The sequence below is a fragment of the Daphnia magna genome, linkage group LG3 (genome assembly GCF_020631705.1).
Source record: "Daphnia magna isolate NIES linkage group LG3, ASM2063170v1.1, whole genome shotgun sequence".
Lineage (NCBI taxonomy): Eukaryota > Metazoa > Arthropoda > Branchiopoda > Diplostraca > Daphniidae > Daphnia > Daphnia magna.
The window spans coordinates 4,014,668-4,035,773 of NC_059184.1; the positions used below are offsets into that span (position 1 = coordinate 4,014,668).

Here is a 21,106-nt window from a genome sequence, read left to right on the forward strand (position 1 = left end):
TTTTCAATTTCTAATATTAACACCATTTTAGTTCACACGGAATAGTTTCAAAACACAAATTAAAATCTGTATCATTTGTACAATGCCAGGAACTGAGCAATACATGAATATTAATAAATTCTGCTAAGAACCAGGACACTTATTTTTCAAATATTTTGAAAGTTCTCAGTGGGCATGACACAGTCCATTAGATTGGATGTACGAGGTATGCGTTCGCTCGTGCTCATTCTATAAAGCTATTGCTTCCTTCCCTTACTCGACGAGTGTAATTACATGCGTGAAAAAATTGTACATTATAACATCAAAAATGTTATTGGCATGTGATCAAAGTGACGAAAATTTTCAAAAGGAGCTTTTGGGAAAAAAACAAAAACAAAAACAAAGTACAAATCGCACACAGGAAAGGAAAAAAATTGGAATCCGTGGAAACCGTCTTACCTATGGGCCAGATGCCCTTATATTACATATCGGTTAAGCTATCCGAGTAATGAAAATAGTAATCACGTTATTGATCCAAGCCTTGGTGAGGCGCATATGATTCGCATAAAAGGCATGCCGTCACGGCCTCTGCGGCAAATAATAATCAGAAACGCCGATGGTTTTATTGGCTTTAGAGTACGTTGGACTATCGCAGAATGCCGAGACGCATTAGACCAACCTTTGAAAACGTATTTCCCCGGTTACTACAAGAATGTATAAACAAAACTATCTCTGCTACCTACACTGAATTTTTCGTGAAACAATGAATAACCTGTTGGCGGCCATTGGCTTTCATACATTTTAAACAGGAGCCCTATCTATTAAGCAGGAAAGTTTGAAAGCACTTTCCCAGCACTTGTTCAACTACTAAAACAATAGTAACCATCCGAGAACAAGAGAACTGGAATTGTGTAGACTACCAACTACAATTTTTGTATCTAAATGATTCAAATAGGTAGCAGCTATTCTGTCACTTAGCTAACTAGGAAGGTAAGGAAGGTGAACAATTGCACGTCATGAGCTTCATTCTAGATGATTGCATGATGATATACTTAAATCCAAGCATTGGTATAGCTTCGAAGCATAAAAGCAGGCTGGGTATGCCAAGTAAAAATATCTCAGTTGCTCAGCAATCAGTCACTGAAAATAGAAGTAAAAGAAAATCAGTAGTTATTCACAGAAGCAGAATCATATTTTCTGATGACAAGATTTCAAATGCAACAAGTGTGTATAGAAAAGGTAAAACGATTTATAGTAATGATGTGTTTGACGTGTCTAACGCGCGCACTTCATCAATTCCGGAAGTGACATTATTATCATTATTTAACAGGTTCACCAACTTAGCTCCAAGAATAGTCAAATGCTTTGAATGGAAATGGCTGTTACAAATACAATAATATGTTCACAATGTTAGGGATAACGTCAGTACCACAAAGAAATTTATTTCCATAATACGCTTGATCCTGACGAACAATGACAATAACGAACGAACGGTACACCTCCCCCAGGACTCGATACTTTCGTCAGTTACGTATGCATCATCAACGGTGACAACTTTAGCAAAAACAAAGGCAAACCCAACTCTCGATTCCCTGAATACTATTAATATCGTTTACAGCGAGATTTAAGTCATATTTTTCACATGTATCCACCTCATGCTCTCGGCGACCTGTATGATTACACGCTACTTGTATAACCAACGGTGGGCCACATTTCTAAAAAGCGTTCCTCATTAGCAGCTGGAGTTGGATTTTCTTCTTCAAATCCCCGTCCTTCATTACTTCACTTTTAAATGACTCATGCCCTTAGGAACTCCAATGGGAAAACTGTCATAACTATCGGAAAACTTGGATAAAAGTTACGAGCTGATAACGAACGACGTTGGTTCAACCTGTATCCGGCGCTTCGAGGGGCGTCCTATTTCTTTTTTTCGGATTAAGGTAGTGGCAAACAAAGTGAATACCCCCAATTTGCAGTTTCTTCCCAATTTTTTTGACCTTTTTGTCGTCAAGACACCCTCGCAACTAGCTAGATGTTCAAAGTCGTTGATGTCCTGGCGATCTTGCTGTTGACATGCTCAATCACAGACTGCCCTTTTCGCTCTCTTCTTTGCTAATGATAATCTACCGCAAGCGATGGGATTACATAAAAATTTTATGCTAATTCACTAATGATAATTAAACGTTACATTTGCTTTTCTGATGTTACCAGCGCAACCAACAAGACAAAGTTCAACATGACTTGAAAAATCATTAAAATTTACTGCAAGAACGAGGCAAACACTATTACGACTACCAAAGCTGCTAGCGCGTGGGTTAAACTCAAATTGCACTAGGATTACATAACAATAGACATCTATTTTCTAAGGAAAGAAAAACAAACACGATCATAGCAACTAGTCTCTGTCTGGAGTGAAAGTTGATTAAATCGACATAAACGATGTATGATTGTTTGGTTATCCATTATATAGATGAAATTACAAGCTCAAATTCTTTCGGCTACTTGTAAGGCGCAATACAATACGCGCATGTTACGCATGCTCGAGTCCTCTATGAAATAAAAAAGAACCAATTCAACTTGAAATTGAAGATAAGGTCTCTAAGGCAACGTTTCGAACTATACATACAACGCTGGCTAAATAAACTGCATCGTGCAGTAGTATACGACCCCAAGTGTTGTACGACGGATACTGTATACTTTAATTAGATATCCGAAAAAAGCGAGGGAGGAAGGGCACATACAGGAAAATATGTAATACAATCTAAGCACAGAAACTTAAACAAAATTCTACTGATATAGCAAATCGTTGATTCCGAGAAAAACTATACGTTTGCGGAATGCGAAGAAATGGGCGTATCGTATAGAAAAATACGAGAATAAGGCTCAAGCATGCGACTTTATCTCATCGATTGCAAGACTTGTTTCATAAAGAGACGAAAGCAAGAGGAAAAACCAATGAGCTGAAGCATCAGCAAAGAGGGCCAAAGGGCGTTCCGACTGCAGATAAAAAGATAACGGAGTACAAAAATAAAAAGAAGAAGTGGTATAAGAGTCTAACTGTAGCGGTATACTAGTTTGTTCGACTTCTGCTGTTTGCAGGATGTACGTGCTCAAGAAACTGAAAGGAAAAGAGAAAAAACAAGACCGATCGATCAGCTCGTAGCTTCAGCTCTTGCCGACAATGCCGAACGACAGCACGAGATGGCACGAAATTTCATGCAGTTCAGCTTTTCGTGTGTGTAAACGAGACGGCCTTGGTTGAATATCGAAACGCAACCGGGGGGGATAGCTGTATCGCACAAGGGTTTTTGCTTGCAAGAAAAAGAAAAACGGAATAGCCAATGCAAATAACACCCTTGAACGGTATAAGTGAGGCGATGATGTAGATATACGATGATGGAATAGTATTAAAAGTGTGGCCTGTAAAAAAAAAATAAATAAATAAATAAATAACAAGGGCCCTGGGCGAGGCTTATTCGCCAATCAAAATACGCATGTGCGTGCCGGATATAAAATATTTGGGCCGCAACCGGTTACATAAAAACAAGGCCGAAAAAATAATTGCGCTATAACAAAAAAATATGTATATATACAAATAAAAATGAATAAGGGATAAAGCGCTTAAAAGAACAAGAGCAATACCAGATAAAAAAAAATGGATAATAACAAGTGGCACGCTCACATAAAACAACGAAACCTTCTCCCACTCGTTGACTGTGCGATGGAGTGGAGAATGCCAAGGACGGATGGCGACGTCTTTTTTTGGCATCAAGGAAACGGGAAGAAAAACATGTGTCCTTCAAAATGATGTCATAGCGCACATCACATCGAAACCAATTACATAGAAAAGATCTAAAAGATTTCTACATCCTACTTTGTTTTGGAAATCATCACAAGGGTGCGTATCCAGCTCCAGAATTAAGACAGACAGTTCACTTTGTGCTCAGCTTTGAACAGTGCATGCAGGACACGACAAGATGGATGTTTTAGAGGTTCTTTTCTTATTTATAGTATAGAATATACACAATTTCCTATTTTTAGAGGAAAGCATTAGCTAATGCATCTTGTTTTTACGGTCGCCCGAGAAACGGGTAGGATGCAAAAGAAAGAACGAGACCAAGGAATACCAGTGGCCGTGATCGAACAAACGGGAAAATGGAACCTACGCCTGCGAGAACGCACCTGGGATCGTTCACAATTGATTTCTACAAGACGTACGACGTATTCTATTGCCTGCGCAAAACGTTAACCTTTCTTAGATTGCATAGAAAAATATTTATTCTAGACCTGCCGGATAAACCATAATAAGCATCAAAGCTTTTATCGTATGACGTAACGCACGTCTAGCGATCAATATAAGCTTTTTACGCCGCAGGTGGGCTAGGGGGCGGGGGGAAGAATTCCTAGTGCAACTACAGAATGTCGAGAGACTAAATCTTCCTTCTAGTCGCATCAACATCAAGAGTAGCGAAAAGATCGTACTGTTTTTGAAATCCATCACGAGAGGTAATAATGAGCCTATCGTAACAGAGAAAGACTGAAATCTGCGATGTAAAATCCGCTAGAGCAACTTTGAAGAAAAGGGATGCGGGTCTACAAAGGACAGATTGGATGAAGACATCAAGAATTCTTAAAAATAAGCCGGGAGTAAGTTCAAACAGTCCAAAGATTTGATGGACGAAAAAAAAAAAAATGGACGTACCGCAAGTGGGTCTCAGGTTTAGCCTACGTCATTGTGCAACTGAATCTGCTTCTTCTTATTTATCTTCTTGAATTTGCGCAGTTTCCTGTTGATAGCCTGATCAAATGAAAGTGGGCAAGCTTCCAGCTGACTAACTGCGCGATCGAAACCTCGCCAAAGTTTCGTATGACGGAAGCAGAGCGATCCACCACCTCTGTGTCGTTGAGAATCCTTTATAAAAATTTAGAAAAAATACACATAAATTAGAACTGCCGGAGTTAAATTCCCCAAACACATTCCATAGCAAAGCTTTTGAAGTTGCTCAAATGGAAAACAATTGAAACGCAAAGAGAATAGTTTCCCACAGGTAGAATTACATTCATTTTGGTTTCCATGGTGATTTTATTGAACGGGTCCCGGGTATATATGTTAGTCAAATTGTCACGCAAGGGTTTTGACTGAAACACAAGCCCTCTCTTTTCAAATATCTTTGTTGTATCCGTTATTCATACAGATTTCTACCGAAATGTTGCAGCTCAGTTCCATGCCAAGTTCAGGAATGAAGAAAAACAAAATGGGCTGTGCGTCATTCAGACCAGGTATTTCTCTTAGATAATTATCATTTCCGAGTTAATATTGAACACAGAATTGTGTTGACGTGATGGTTGGTATGACAACCAAGCTGCTCTCTGAGTTTAACCATCTTTGTGTGCTGTTTTTATTTATTTATTTGTTTTTTCTTTCGTCTTTTACTGCGTCGGCATTTTGCGCCGACGTGCGCAAGAATAGGGTGAGACACCGAGAAAATCAGATAAATAAAAAGGAGAAGTAGATGGAATTTAATCAAATAGTTCTTTCGTTCTTCTTCTTTCATCTTTTTACGAACCTACTCTTCCTTGACGCTCACAAAATTCGCTCGTTACCCGGCAACGGCAGGAGCTCTTTACTCATCCCAGTGAATAAACACGGTTGAATATAGAGTGAAAAGCGAGTGCGCCCAATGGTAAACAAAAAGTGTTTAACAAGTTTTTCTTGCCCTCACTTAAAACGAAACAACAATAGGAAAATTTGTTTAATGCAAAAATGAAATGGGCCAACCCATCCCGTCTCTTCTTCTTTTTTATAGTATCTTTAAAAAAACAAATAAATTCAGGACAAGAGGGGAGAGGGCCTAGACGTTATTAAACGAGAATTCCATGCTTTTTAGTTATTCCCCGTCGGCAAATTCAGTTATATCATAAAAGACTAGCGGAAAATGTGCGCGTGCATATAGCCGACATACTGTACTTAAATGGCAAGAAAATGGAATCAACAAAAAAAAAAAAAAGAAAGGGTTAACGACGCGTACGTCTAAAATACACGCACCATGCGATTGATGTCGGCGACGCAGACCCATGGATCCTCCTGGCGACTGGAAATGGCCCATTTGCTGTGATCGCTATGCGACGGGAAAACTTGGCCGTCAATCAAGTGCACCTGCTTCACGTTCTCTACTCTGCCGTCATGCATGGTGCAAGTTCAAAAAGAAAAATGGAACATTATTATACAATTCCCAAATGATGCTCGTAGCTGTGTCTACACTAAATTTTCGATCAATATCCCTAAGTAATTCTGGTGTTACAGTCCACAATGTCACAGTAAATTTAGACCATTTACGTTACCAACGTAACCGTGGTACGTACGTTAGAGTGCGGTTGATGCACAAAGAAGGCATAGGATGTCCCTGTCCATTTGTCCATGTTTCAACGTAGAGGGCGTTTTTCAACGTTTCCGTTATCCAGTCACCGTACAAATCTAAAAGACGGGATCAATAATTCAATCATCACAAAGCATGATGCAACAGTACGTACGGAAAAAGAAATTTCTACAAGCTATCGAAAAGATCTGCTGAATATTTTAGAATGACAACGGGTAACTAAGTGTCCTTTTTTTCCCAGAATTCTATTTCTTTTATTCTTACTCGGTTGCGATGATTGAATTTGCATGTAAAAACCCCGTCGCCATGAGCTCAACAAAATTTACCTGCGAGATGTAAAATCAGTATTTTTTTTCTTCCGGCTTATTAAACCGGGTTTTGCTTCGCACCAAGTTCCGGTTTCATATGTAATCCTACTGTAATGTTTAAGCAAATACCTAGGCCGAATTGGCGGGCTTTGGCGAAACTGATGATGCTCAGTTGGTTCGACGAGAAGAGCTGAACCGAGCGTGACCAAGGGGGTTTAGTGACGTGATGTCCTCTGGCGACATCCACCAGATTAGGCACCATCTGGATCCATTCTTTGCTGGACGAGGAGACGGACCAGTGATAGATGAAAGGATGGTAATACTGCAGCTGTTCCCCTGCACGGACCAAAAGAGAGAAAAAAAGTAATAACGGGCAACAACTTCACATGCCAATACAGAAGCAAATGAAAAGAGAGCGGATGTATGCAAAGACGAGCAAGATGCAAGATGGTGTTTTGAAAAAGATGAGTTGCAAGCCCAGCTTGGGTTTTTGAAAGACGGATCAAAACATCATGAATAGGAAATTCTTCTCAAAAGAGTTTCCATGTCTTATGTAGAGGGCGAATTGGTATGGGAGAGAGTCTCGATAAAGCACCGTGCGTGTAATCTGATTGATCGCTCGTCGATTGCAGACGGGCCAATCGGACCATAAATTGTGTTTTTACTTTTGCCTTCTTTTTTTTTTTTTATTCTAACCATTTCCTATTTCCTTTTCTTAAACTCTTCAATATGGAAAATGAAAGCTTAGAAAGAAATATTGGAACAACTGTCGATGGAGCAGCAAAAGAAATGTCACCAATGAAAAATTCAGTTTCATCATAGACATACTTTTATAATACAACGCAAATATTGTGTCATTTTCATCTTCTCATTACTTTAATGAAGGCGAAACCTAATAACGCCGTAGAAGCGTCTCTATTAATCGATATCAACCGCCGACAATGTCAAGAAGTTACAGCCTGCAGACTTTTTAATGATATGGTATAGTAACCACTGCATCATTACGGCTTCCCTCGTTGATTGGTTAGATCACAAACTTTTGGATCTTTCCCGTTACATCTTTCATCATTTGGACTGTGTTTCATGTTTACACAAAATTCCTCCAATCTAATAAGAGACAAACTATCTCCAACTTCACATTGCGAAGAGGACCAAATTCTGATTAAATGTCTTTCTATCTCTTGCGTTCCCCCCCTTGTCTCATTATTATTCCTCCTTTAAAACATTTAAATCAGAAAACATAAAACTAAAACGATTCGATCACTTTCCACTTTTGTCTTCCATTACCAGATGGCAGAACCCAATCTCCAGGAACATCCAAAATTAGGAAAAAAAAAAAAAAAGAGTAGGGATTTGTCAATTCATAAGTCGAATAACAAAACCAATAGCTCTGGGCAATCACGCGTTTGAATGCATATCCAGTGGGATATACTGTTCGTGGAAACCAAGTCATTGGCCTCATTTTCCTCATTATGCAGTCAAGATATTCTTTATCCCGGTATTTGATCATGTGTAAAATACCATACAAAATACCCGAATAAAAAGAAGGTATACATCACTGATGACGCCACTCACCAATGAGATCAGCTTGATTGAATGGCAAACTGACGCACAACATTGTCTGTCCGTAGCGCAGCCCGGTGGCAGGGTAAGAGTAATTGGTTCTAGTCTCTGGCGACCTGTCACCGCCGGGCGCTGGAGGGAAACGCGGTACGCTATGGACCAACCAAAAGCCGGATTGACCATCGAAAGCCACAACACCTTTAGCGTGGGCGGCTATCTCGCTGCTCGTTCCATTTGGGAATTCGTCGTTGTACATGAGCAGCAACCGCTCATCAACATCATTGTCTTCGCTTACGACGTGTTCCTACCACCCCAACCGAAAACAACAAGCGATAAACAATTGGCTAACACGTACTGCAAGGTTGAGTTCATTGGGCTCTCATTCAAACGAAAAGAACGTTACCGGAAAATTGTAAATGGGTTCGAGTGTTTGGCCAGGCAAAGAGGCAGCTGAATCGATCGATTGCTGGGAGAAAATCCATGTGCTGCCATCATCGCCTTGAGTGCTGACCGATGTCCTGTAAACGTAGGCTCGTCCGTCAGTTGCTTTGCCTGTCGTAGTGGGTGGCAACTTGTACAATACAAACCTTGGAAAAACAAATTGAAAGGTTAGATGAGATGCGAGTTGCAAAGGGTTATCGAGTCCATTGTTTTCACTAATTGCAACTTTTTCGTGAGCACGAAAAAGTTGAAACAACATAAAACATAAATAATGAGCATTCTGCCATTGAATGAATTCTTAATGAGTTGACAGTTACGTCCGACCGCCATCAATGCCCATTCATCTGGGAAGCTGTTTACTTTGGCCAATGCAACATTGTAAATATCCCCAGTCCTCCTCTAGGTACTTGTCAATGTCCTCTATCGAATGGAAGTAAAAATCGATGGGGTACGCGTGGAAGAAAAACTGAAGCAAAAGGGAGGGAATAATCCTTGAAGCATGACACATTCCATCACGGGCAGTTGCAGAGATCCCCAGGCATGTCGCAAACTACGCGGTCCTCGTCGATCACGGGATCCTGGCCGGATCTAAACCTAAGATAAGAAAAAAATGGATCTTTTTACCAGTCGACAGGTTGTCCATCCTCGGTCCGGCAAGACAATGATGCGGTCGCCGGCTGAGTAGCGACGCACCACAAGATGAAGATCACGGTAATGCCGTCCATTGTTCCGAATCTCGAACACATGTGGCACTTTTTTTCTTCTTCTTCGAATAGATTCAACAGCGTCAAATGACGTCAATCGGATGACGTGCAAGGGTAACCAACAGTTAAAGAAACCAAAGATGATTTCAACTTTTTCACGTCCTTTCAAACTTGTTTCTTTTCTAAAAGTTTTTGTATTTTTCAATCATTTGTTTTGCTTTTTTTTTTAAATCGCCAACAATGCGAATGTTGCATACAGCTTCTCCTACACTGGGACACAAGCAAAGATGGAGAAGGGAGAGAGGCTTAGTAACCTTCATTAGTCCAAGTGATGGACTCGTAGCCTGGATAGCGAGCTTTGAGGAGCTCAGTCGTCACTGCGTGATCCGCCAAACCGAATCCCTATATACAGAGAAAAACACAAGGAAATGAGAATAGAATAATGAAACACTGTAAAATATTGCGATAAGATTTGCCAGGGGAAGGACAAAAGAATGCTGGAGGAGGAGGAGGAAGCACATTGGAGGCAGTAACAAACATTACGGAGCGGAAGAAAAATATCTCATCTCCGCAGTTGTGTCTGCTGCGACTGTCGTTGTGTGGGCGTCAGTTTCCCTTGGTAAATATTTAGAGCATTCCCATTCCTTGTTTGTACGGCCTTTCCATATAGGGGCTGGCTGTGTCTATTGCAGTTTAGACGCTTTGAAAACGGGCACGTTCCGATTGTTCCCAATAAACGTCACTTAAAGTGGATTCCACACACCACCCCCCCTTTTTTTTATTTACGGATAAGACACGTATTCATTTCGGGGTTATGCGACTACGATCTAAAACTTCTTTTGTCTTCCCATCTCTATGTCAATGCAAGTGGTATGGAAATAATTCATAGATCGATAGCTAAGAAGGACGACCCCAAAGACCAGATCCCTCATAAAAATCCAATCTAAATTTATCCCTCCGCAAAAGTTGGAATGATTTAAATCAATAGTCAGCAGGCTACAGGTCCATCGGAAACGGATACCCCACACTAATTTCGCATCAATTTTCCTACTCTCTTTCTATTTTTCCCCCCTCCAGTTTTCGTCCTTTCTTCGTAAAACCAATGACTAAAGAATCAGACGCTCTTACGAAACATCTGTTGATGAGGACGGTTCATCACGATCGCTTCTTACGGATATACTGAAGACGGTAAAGATGCAGTTGAAATGACAGGAGCCAAATAACTGGTCTTTGTTACCCAGTAATGAAGCTTATAGTAGTGAAGCGGGCAGAAAAAGACACGGGAATCAGTTGTCCTCATATGTTTTTCCTGCTTTCCGAGAAGTGGAATAATTTGTTCAGGAACATTTATGATACACTACGCCAAAATTCAAATCTCCTCCTCCCCCCAACAAAAAGAGAGAATTCGGGTCATTGAAAAGGATGAAAGCGAGTTGATAACAAACCTGCGAATAGCCATAGACTTGGATAGAACGTTTGTCGGAATCGTGCATAATGCGGCCGCCACCCAAACACTCTGTGTCGAAACCAACCGCTTCCAGTTCTTCTTGCACCTTGTCATAAATGTCAGCTGCCAAAATGAAAAACAGAGAGAGTGAGCAACATAGACCATAAGTTAACATGAAAATGGAGGAGAGAGAGAGAGAGCATCCAATGGTGTGTAGAATTCCTCTATTCTTGTCCTGTTTTATATGTATGGATATTCTATGACTATCCCTTTTTGCTAAGCAACAATTTCGCTAGGAGTCTGTTTCAAATGTCGGGACCGACCGAAATGATCGGAACGATGACCAAATGGCCACGCCATCGGAAAGGCATCGGATAATGAGCAAGGCAAGACACATAAGGCGAAACATATAAATAAATGAGCGACACTGAAGATGGAGAAGAAGAAGAGATCTTTGATGTCGAAAACTGAGGCGCCATCATCCAATCAGCAAGACCATCAAAGGCATCACCTAGACAATGATCGCATCGGGAACAAGCGCATCATGTTTTATTTTCTTCTTTTAAGAAACAAAACAAAAAAAGGGAAAAAATGAATACATACTTATTTGATATCGATCACAATATGTTTTTCTTGACTAACCAACAAGTTGTTTATCCTCCAATGTACGGCACACACCACTTGCTTCCCCTCGCCCTCTTCTTTTATTGTTTCCAATCAACCGATAGCAAAGCGTCTTACGCAGTCGAATAAAGGCGAGTCGTAATACGAAGTGAGACACAACAACAAGCTTCAATTGGAGCTGTACACAAGACCCGTTTCCTTAGCGCCGCATTCAATAAGAGAGTTTACGCAGGTGTTAAATGTAAACCGCCAGGCCGGGATGAGTTCGTCATAATACCGACGAAAGGATTATCAGTGTGACCGCCTTGTGGGCAACGTAACAATAGTTCGAAGAGAGGCACTCAAAAGACGATTCCCGCAGGAAGAAGCAAAAAGGTCACATGGCGAGCTTTTAAAGACGAGAAACGCTAAACAAAATAGACGTTACAATAGTTTTCCGGTACGAAAAGAGAACGAAAAGAAGACTAGATGCTTAAGAAGCTTAACTTATGATTTATAGAAAAATAATAGCGAGGGCGGAAAGGACGAGCCATTCTTTTCTTTACGATTGTTGAAAAATGCAAAACGAATTTTTTCGGAAATTGGTTTTTCTTCCTTCCCTGGAAATCGCTCCACTCTAAAAATGAAATGATGACCCCAATCGAATTACTAAACACTGTAGTGCCTCGAGAGTGGAGATGTTAGAAGTCACCGGACAATTAAATCAATAAAGAAGATACTCGATTTCAGCCTTTTTAGATATTTGCTGTTCACGAAATGTTCCCTCACATTCCAGTCTCGTGTTTGCATATTTTTAACAACAGAATAAGATTTACGACAAGACAAAGTCTGTGATATATCAAGATTTACAAAAGGGGGGGCAAACGGGTTAGCTGAATAAAGAAAGAAAAAAAAAAAAGGAAAGTTTCGTGGTTTTGTACTTAAGCGAAACGAGGATTGAAGGTGCGCAGGCGCTGCGAACAAACTGAACGAGTGGCGCTCCTAACTAAAAAACTAGCATGTACGACGTCGAAAGTTTCGAGATGTAGGGAGAACCATTCGGTTTAGTGTCCGTCAGTCAGCGGCCGCCGTCGACGATGGTGAAAGTGTGTCTCTTGGAATGCAGTCGGAGCCAATCGTGAAATCTTCGCCAGTTCATCCTCGACATCGAGCCCAACACAGTCATTCCAATCCGATCAGTTTCAATCGATTTCGTTCGGCCGTCAATAACGTGGCGTTCCACCATTTCCATCAGTTAGTTCCACCTAACAAGGCGGTCGAATCGGACGAATTTTCCATGTCCGGTCATCAGCATCAAATGGGACGGTTACGTAAGTTCACCGGAGCGAGTCTGCTCAGTCGCTTTCGTTCCGGATCCAAGACGACGAGCGAAGACGACGAAACTCCAGCAGCCCGTGCGGCAGTGACTAACGTCGACAGTGGCCCTCAACAGACTTTGCACTCCGCTAACGTGTCGGATCCAGTTACTGGCTGTATCGTTTCGTCCAGTGATGACGTTGCAGACCATTCTTGGGCCTCAGCTAGGCGTGAACAGGTAATAAACCTTTCCAGTCTTTCCCCCCCCCCCTTTCATGTGAGACGACAGCGGACAACATGATGTAACTGCAAACCGTGAACGATTGCGCGTCGCCATTTGATCAAGTTGCACGAAAAGATCCCTCCAACCATTAAGTATATTTTCCTCTCCCTTTTCGCCCCGTAGGCTCTTTTTTTTAAATACTTTTCCATCAACCATACCTAGACTGCCCCGTAAAACCTGCTGGAAACAGCCATTAGCCATCAACTTTTTGTTCCCCTCCCTAGTGCTCCACTATCGTCGAATAGAGCGAACCATGCATCTTAGTTGACACGTCAATGAACTAGTTATGGCCTAATCCGATTCACGACAATCTCGTTTGATTGTTATTTACAGAGTAACTGCAACGACGCCGCAGCGGGTGACAAGACGGAAAAATTGATTAATGGTATCGAAGCAGAAAGAGAGTCCAAACGCTCGTCCACAAACGCCACTGACTGTGATGAACGACAGAGTTGGCAAGAGGTGGCCCACCAGGCTGACGAAACTCAAAGAGCAACCCTATCGGACCAAATGAGCCCACAACAAGCATCAGCCCCTTCGCCCAAACGCCCGTCATCTCTGCCTCCATGTAATGACGATTCAGATACGGACGGAGTCAGGTACTCACTTGGCTGTGAAATTGTAATTTTCTCTTATGTCCCGCTATATTTTAAATGTGGGGAGTCCACAGAGGGTGAAATGGTTCTAATTAGGGCACACAAGGAGATGTGCAAAAAGGGTAATGGGGAAAAATAGGTCAAAGCAAAAGTGGATGACAAGTAAAATTTAACGAAGCCTCTTTGAAGAAAGAAAAAAAAAAAGAGTAGAACGAGCAAGAAACTGGTTTCTGTCACGTTTTTCGCATTACGATTAAGATCACCATTTGAATCCAATTATTTCGACGATCTTTCTCCATAACGAACGAAAAGAAATGTCGTGTTGCGCACTTCAGCAAATTTAAGCTATTTTACTTTGACGCAACGAAAATTGTAACGACAAATGCAAAAACATTTTCTATAGAGCTCGTTCGCCTACCGCAGTTGTCACTCTCATTTCCCTCCCAATTGAATCTTTCGAAATTGGCTTCTTCGATTTCAAAAACAGGATGACAGATTCTATTTCGGTCCCCAAACCTTAGATGTGTTTTTTTTGTTTTGTTTTGTTTTGTTTGTTTTTTTTCATTTATTGTTATTCTCAGAAGGAGACAAACGTTCATCTTTATTTGGTTCTGCCTCGCTTTTTCAGAGTGTACAAGAAGGTTTCCACCAATGGAAAGTTGGTACTCTACCTCCTCAACCGTGATTTAATTATTACAAAAGACACCATCACGCCACTTCACGCCGTCATCACCGTCGACGCCGAGGAAGTACGCAACAAAAAGGTAAAGGAAAAGAAAAAAGGTTGAAAGCTAAATAGGTCTATGAATATGGAAATGCATAGTCAGCTTCTTACTACGCCAATTCACGAGCAAATGCGTATGTAAAATAGTTTAATCAAGATTGGCCCTTTCCATTGAGTAAACAAAGGCGCCCCCCTTTTTTTTTTTTTACTCATCGTAATATCTTAGAATTGTTTACGTCTCGTTTTCCCTTAAGTTGCCCTTTCGCCATTGTGAAAAGTTGATAGAAAAGTGGAAGAATGAAACGGAGATTTCGGACGTTTTGTCCCACACTTTCCTCCCAACTCCACTCCTTTTGTAAGTTTCCCATTCACTAGCTAATAGGAAAAGAATGATGGAAAGGTCGATTGGATACCTATTCCGGTCCGAAACGAGAACTCTCTAGAAATATCCGGCATCTCAGTACCATTGAAAGCCCATGCTACGCCCACTACGGATATTATCTCTCGCTTCATTTCCCACATCTTGTTAAGTGACCTAAATGAAGAAATCGCTAGTTGGATGGATGGCTCATCCCACTGCCCGATAACAAGAATGAGCACCAGCCACGTTCCTACGTATATTAGAGTATGCAATTGTATGATCCATTCCTATTACACCGCTGACTACACAGAGCTTTGCCAAGAGATTTGGGTACTCGTGATTCCAATTCTCCAACTGGCATTAAGCGACACATACACGCTAGCTACTACATCCATCCAACCTTGCGAATAAAGTGCGACAGCTTTTAATGCGCCCGCCCCCAGGGTTCAATGGTCACTCCACCTTTGTCTACTAATGGACTTGGGTTTTCCTTTTTATATCTACAACAAAAGGATTAATGGCGGCCATTGATCCAGAGGCACAGGCAACTGCTAAAAAATGTATGCGATGGTAGCACAATCAAATGTTTTCCATAAAAGACTAGCGACAATTCCACTACGACAATTTCATTACGATTTCTTGTTTGTACACCCCCCCTTGTCTCGACAATTGTTCCGACCCTATACTCATATAATCGATTGTTTGCTGCTGGGGACCAATCAGATATTTGCTCAAATTCTGCTGACATTTCGCTACGGTCGCGACGACGAGGAAGTTATGGGACTCAAATTGAGTAACGAGTCTGTGCTGTGCGTCGAGCAAATCTATCCGCTCCTTCCAGGCGCTCGGCTTCCTCAACCGCTCACCAAATGCCAGGTATAAAAAAAAAATCAAATTAAACCGCCAAATAGGAAAAGTAGAACGTTCGCGTTTTACGATGCTAGTAAAAAAAAAAAAAAAAAAAGAAAACAACAAAATGCCTACACAATGTATGCTATTGATGCAGGAAGTGCTGATGAAGCGACTTGGACCAAATGCTCACCTCGTTAACTTGAAACTCAATCACACCGTTCCGGCATCGGTTCGTCTTCTTCCGGCAAAAGAATATCGGGGAGCAGCAATTGGAATCAACTACGATCTCAGAATCTACACGGGTATTGTATGAATTTCTATCCGTTAGTCGCAGACCGAAAGAAGGAATTGTCGGAAAGAACACAGAAAGGTCACGTGTTATCCATGATCAGTTGGAAAAAAAAAAACGTAATCACGTCGATGGGACCTAGTCTATTGAACGTTGACCTAATCGAATGCCTTTTCCATCAAGGAGCCTGTTTTCTTTAGAGAATTAGGTGGCCGCTGTCTGGGGGGTTGTTCTTCTTCAATCACTTAGTGCCAAAACCACGACCGCAGGAAGCAAAGCATCCCACCCCTAGCTGACTCAGAGATTGTCTTCCGTTCCCCGGGAAAATTACTGATGTTAGTCATGTGTCCATAATCACACGAAAGTCTCGGTTTGCTGGGCATGGCTGAGGGACGACTCAACTTGTGGGAAATGATAGTCATTCATCTTGTTTCGTTTAGTGACCTGAAACAGCTTATCCCCTAAAATGAAATTTTTCTTTGAATTTTCCATTGACGTAAATACGCTCCGTGAAGGTAAACTGTTTCTAGTTCGACTTTGATTGCGCCTCCCTCGACCACACCCAAATGGTTTGACGGATCTCGTCTTTATTTTTTCTCAGTAAAGCCAATCTAACCTTCTCATTGGGTAGGATAGCACTTTTGTTGCCGCTTTCAATCAACAGAGGCGGTGCTGCATCGCGATCAATAAGCCTGATTTGAAATTCCCGCTCACTTATTTTCCTTCTTGTCTTCTAATCTTCAAATTCTTTTCTTTGCTATCGCTAACGCCCTATTTTATTGACCCGTTTCTATGAACGGGACGCCACACAACACCGTCAAACGGAATAAAACAGCCGAAAGTATCGAGGAAAAGCCACAGCGACGGAGCCAAATACGCATGGCCATCCGTCTGGTGCAGTACGCTCCGTTGGAATTGCAGCAAACGGAGGCACCTTTATTACGGCTCGACAAGCACTTTCTACTCCGCGAGGGCGCTCTCAAAGTTGAAGTTGGACTCGATCGTCAATGGTACACTCAAGGATCTCCCATCAACGTCTGCGTTCGCATTCACAATCGATCGTCCCGCATTGTAAAGAAGATCCAGGTACTAAACGTTTCACATTTGTAAAAGAATCGTCGTAATCATTACAAATTGCTCATGCAAAGTCGGTTGAATTAGTCGTTCTGAATGGAACGCAAGTCTATTCACTAAAAGGGCGATGATGTAATTAAACGTTTCCTTTATGCCAACTGAAGATAAAGGCTGTTCAGCACGTCGATGTAACCATGTTTTCCAACGGGAAATTCAAAAACACGATCGCTATTTTGGAGGAAATGGACGGGCTGCCGTTAACGACGGGCAACACACTCGATCGTCAGTACCCTCTCACGCTGATGGAAAACGGAGGAGGCCGACACTGGGTGGCACTCGAAGACCGCTACGGAAGGTACGTGATCGTTTTACCAAAACAAGAACATTTGGTACAAGCAAATGACAATTTTGCTGCTGTTTAGTTTCCTTCCTTACACGTACCCACCATGTCCGTCTTCGCATTTACGGAACGTCCCAATGGGATCCGTCCAAGCGTGTTTTGTACAGCAAAATCAAGTTGGTTTTTCCCCTGCTACTGTTCTTACATTTGTCTCTTTTCCATTGTGTTCCTATTACTGAACACGTCGAATGCAAGTCACTTACGGGAAACTGATTAGCCTGTTACTCGGAACGACAAGGTCCCGTACGATTTGAGTTATTCCCGTCCGCACGTCTTAACTTGGCTAAATAAAACACTTGGGGTGTCCAGCTAAATTTAGGCAAACGAACTCTGAAACATCACCCAGCAAGTGTTCTCTGTTTACGCACCATAATTTCAGAGTTTACATCGACTGTTTTTGTTTTCTGACGCTCCCCCAACTAGGCTGACAGCAACGCTGGCCTCAACGACGTTGAAAAGCGATCCCAACGAACGTCATTTTTTCGCCATTTACATTTCTTATTACGTCAAAATACGGCTGGTCGTCAGCGGCGTTGGTGGTGATGTTTCCACCAAGATTCCCTTCATACTGATGCGAGATGGACCGGAAATCATGCCCGTCGAAACTGAAAATACGAGTGACGATGCCAATCAATCTGCTCAGAGTCCGCAACGACAAACAAGTCCTCCGCCGTCTTTGAACAACGCCTCAACTTTGGATGACGTCAGTCACACCAAATGTGTGGTGGAGAATGCGCCACTATCGAAAGAAACAGGGCTCGTCGACACCGAACTTCATTCGGAGCCAAAATCACTCACTTCTGACCAAGAAAATTCGTTGAGCGAGATTCAACAAATCCCCGATCGTTCCAGTTCTCCAATCGAAGGAGTGGAATAAAGTGGGAAACTGTAACTCTTTCCCGTCACACCTTCTAAAAGAAACCGTTGACGCAGTACGGAACGCACAGGGGCAGCTACAAGTGGACGGAGGAAAATGTGGTCGCCGTTCGGATTCAATTGGGATTTCGTTTTCCCTATCATGTATGAATAATAAGTATATATTATTTTGTTGACTTACCATGAAAGCCGGCCCACTTGTAACCACGCACGATGACTTTGCTGTGTTCTTGTTTTGGCTCTGCGTCACCCTGCATATCCACGCGGATCAGAACGTATTTAAACCGACCAGAATCAATATCAACAGCTGGGATGGCGTCTAATTTGGCAGGCAATGTCGTCATACTTTTAAAGAGTTGAAGAGTTTGATTACCTGTTGAAAAAAAGGAAACAAAACTTTATTGATTTTATTTCGATATAGTATTTGGTTCTCTCATGTAAATTAGAAAAAGGAACACACATCTCTTTTTTGCATGTTCTAGAATACAAACTATTAAACATACTTGTGGTCAGGCAACAGAGGTCAGGTAGTGAACTTGGCTAGACATGGAGCCTGCCTGATTTGTACAACTATATTACATTTATGGCTGTTGAATATTGTAATGTGAAGGCCAAGGCAAAAGATGTTTTCTCCAACCTTGTGTTTCGAAGTACTTCATTTTATGAATAGGGAGGTAGTACTATCCTATTATTCCCTATTTCAGTTCAGGGAATATGAAATAAGGAGTTCCACAAAGGTGAAACAACTCAAGGGGAAATGAAATAAGGAGAATTAAACTCCAAACATCACAGCGTTTGAAATTTGCACTGAGAAACAAAATCTGCCTTGAAAGCTGCTTTGGTAGATGTACAGATGCCTACTCACAAACAAAGAGACCAAGAGACATGCATTTTTAACATAGGCTTTGCATCCCTTACACTATTGTTGAATCAAGTCTTACAGTACTAAACCTAGGATTTTCACGTGGACGAAGTATAGTTTCTGCACGATGACATGAAGGTGCAACTTATCATTACAAAAAAGTTTTAAAGAAATGAATTTATACTTGCTAAGGAAAAACTCTTGGTGACGCCACGGAGACCTGTGATCATTAGAGCACGAACACGGTTTAATTAACCTCAAAATGAGGGTATTTAAGTTCTTCTGTAAAACTTGTCGACCGGTTCAATCTTTTGTCCAACTTTTAATTCTATAGCAGACGACAGAATTGGTAGCCGTAGCAACGGCCATTTTTGTGTACGCTCGCCTCCATTATCCTTCTGACTGGCGGGAAAATTTTAGTGCCGCTTTTGTTTTGGCAAAGGGTTGTTTTCTACCCCAACCCCTCTCATTTGCTAAAAGGAAAATAGATTATCTGCATAGTGCATACTGTTGCAGTACTACTAACCTTGGGCAAAAATTGATGCGATACTAAAAATTTCCCGCCACTAAGAGGAGGGGTCGATGTTTATGGCGGCGAGTGTACAACGCTCCATGCTAAATCACGAAACCGGTAAGAAAGTTTTAGTTCCGTAAACTAAAACAAACTTTGGCCCCCTCGTTTTATTGGCATGTACAGTAACAATTAATATTTGCTCATCTGTGCATCCGTATCTCTATGCTGAACATCATTTCTCATTTCAACATGGCCTTAGGCAAACAGTATGCTAAAAACAGTTGGACTGGCACAACGTAATTTATTTATTTTTTATTTTATTATTTTACTTGGTGCAAAAGGTCTACAAACACGTATTCCTTCCCTTCCCCTCTTACGTGTGTAATAAAAAAAGAAACGTCATTGGAATCTGCACTTAGCGTGTCAAGATGAGAGTATAAAATACCGAAAAAAAAACAAAAAGAAATACTATTGCAGCTTTGCAAAAAATCGATCTACAAAACCGCGCCGTGTCAACAAGTCTAAGCCTCGAAAGTTGCTGTTTCACCTCTCGTCCATAAGTTCTTGACAGTTTTGATGCATTAGATCAATATCACCTAACGCAAACGTTTCCCAATGTCATCAGCTTTTTGCCGGCCGGATTCAGCCACTGCAAACATGTACATGCACGCAAGCAAAGTGGGAAAAACCATCTTCGATTTACGCTAGCATGTCCAGTCAGGTCGTTGAGACATCGCCAGACTTTTGATACTTTCATTGGATGCTGTACCCCGACGTGCTAATGTAACTCAAACGTCAGTACTGTACACTTGTAAGTATTGTACCGGTATCTACTATTCACGCCAAGGAATGATGGTGCTGATCCATCAAGCCCAGTATAATACAGTGCTATAAAGCTTAAGGGTTTACCGAGTGTGTCACGTTCGCGGAGTCGGTCGTCGAAATATGGCATCACGTAAGCAGAACGGCGTATAAGTAGACAATATCAGTTCCATGCGGTTCCACGTATCGTGTCTGTGTCGAAACGATATTACTGAACCCATATTGTCGGCTTTGGCGTGGAAATATGCAATCCAAAAGACAAAGTGCTATTCTGAGCCAGCCTACGGATTCCATAAGAGACAAAAGATTTTGGTTATTGCCATATATTTTGCAAGAGAAAAGAAAAAAAAAGCAAATAAGCGAAAGAGAAAATCACGCCAGAAAATTTGAATGAAAAGAAAAATGTCAGATGTTCCTTAAAGAGATTCATGATCGCCGGAGCTTGAAGTTTTACTGGTAGACACTCTACATAGTATTGCCAATATCCAATACCAGGAAAAAAGAAGGAAGTAGGACTAATTTTAGTGACAGAAGCCTTTTCCTTTCAAATAACAAATATTTTCCAGGGAAGTAAGAGATGTTCGGCAAGAGAGAAAACGCGCAGGGCAGATACATATGGATGACACGAACAGTCTTTTCACACAAAAAAAAAGGGGGGGAGGGGATACAAAGATCGATAGAGAGTGGAGGACGTCTCTAAAATTTACACATTTT

The 21,106-nt window shown here is 41.5% G+C and overlaps 2 protein-coding genes across 4 annotated transcripts; one reads left to right on the top strand and one right to left on the bottom strand.

Moving 5' to 3' along the window:
- Positions 1 to 881: 881 nt before the first annotated feature.
- LOC116918615 (deoxyribonuclease-2-alpha) lies at positions 882 to 18,513 on the bottom strand. 3 transcript variants are annotated; one of them, XM_032924348.2, is made up of 9 exons: positions 18,376 to 18,513; positions 9,293 to 9,774; positions 8,631 to 8,814; positions 8,240 to 8,531; positions 6,794 to 7,000; positions 6,343 to 6,454; positions 6,026 to 6,155; positions 4,682 to 4,891; positions 882 to 1,119 (listed from the first exon to the last, which is right to left on the bottom strand). In XM_032924348.2, the coding sequence occupies exons 2-8, from the start codon at positions 9,412 to 9,414 to the stop codon at positions 4,700 to 4,702; spliced, it is 1,239 nt and encodes a 412-aa protein (XP_032780239.2). In that variant the 5' UTR covers positions 9,415 to 9,774; positions 18,376 to 18,513; the 3' UTR covers positions 882 to 1,119; positions 4,682 to 4,699. The 3 variants fall into 3 exon arrangements, with proteins under 3 accessions (XP_032780239.2, XP_045027012.1, XP_045027011.1); XM_045171077.1 differs by lacking the exon at positions 4,682 to 4,891; XM_045171076.1 differs by lacking the exons at positions 9,293 to 9,774; positions 18,376 to 18,513 and adding an exon at positions 9,029 to 9,279.
- On the top strand, positions 12,473 to 18,830 carry LOC116918613 (phosrestin-2). The gene is made up of 8 exons (XM_032924346.2): positions 12,473 to 12,977; positions 13,356 to 13,621; positions 14,247 to 14,382; positions 15,427 to 15,579; positions 15,710 to 15,857; positions 16,680 to 16,930; positions 17,083 to 17,273; positions 17,742 to 18,830. Exons 1-8 carry the CDS (start codon positions 12,543 to 12,545, stop codon positions 18,193 to 18,195), a joined length of 2,034 nt encoding a protein of 677 aa, XP_032780237.2. The 5' UTR covers positions 12,473 to 12,542; the 3' UTR covers positions 18,196 to 18,830.
- Positions 18,831 to 21,106: the final 2,276 nt, after the last annotated feature.

Excerpts from the sequence above, each read along its gene's own strand:
- LOC116918615 (XM_032924348.2), bottom strand. The coding sequence starts at position 9,414 with ATGTGTTCGAGATTCGGAACAATGGACGGCATTACCGTGATCTTCATC. Across the intron at positions 6,455-6,793 it reads AGCCCGCCAATTCGGCCTAG|ATTTGTACGGTGACTGGATA; the intron begins GTATTTGCTTAA and ends CCCGTCTTTTAG. Across the intron at positions 4,892-6,025 it reads TCGCCGACATCAATCGCATG|GATTCTCAACGACACAGAGG; the intron begins GTGCGTGTATTT and ends ATTTTTATAAAG.
- LOC116918613 (XM_032924346.2), top strand. The coding sequence starts at position 12,543 with ATGCAGTCGGAGCCAATCGTGAAATCTTCGCCAGTTCATCCTCGACAT. Across the intron at positions 12,978-13,355 it reads CCTCAGCTAGGCGTGAACAG|AGTAACTGCAACGACGCCGC; the intron begins GTAATAAACCTT and ends TGTTATTTACAG. Across the intron at positions 15,580-15,709 it reads AACCGCTCACCAAATGCCAG|GAAGTGCTGATGAAGCGACT; the intron begins GTATAAAAAAAA and ends CTATTGATGCAG.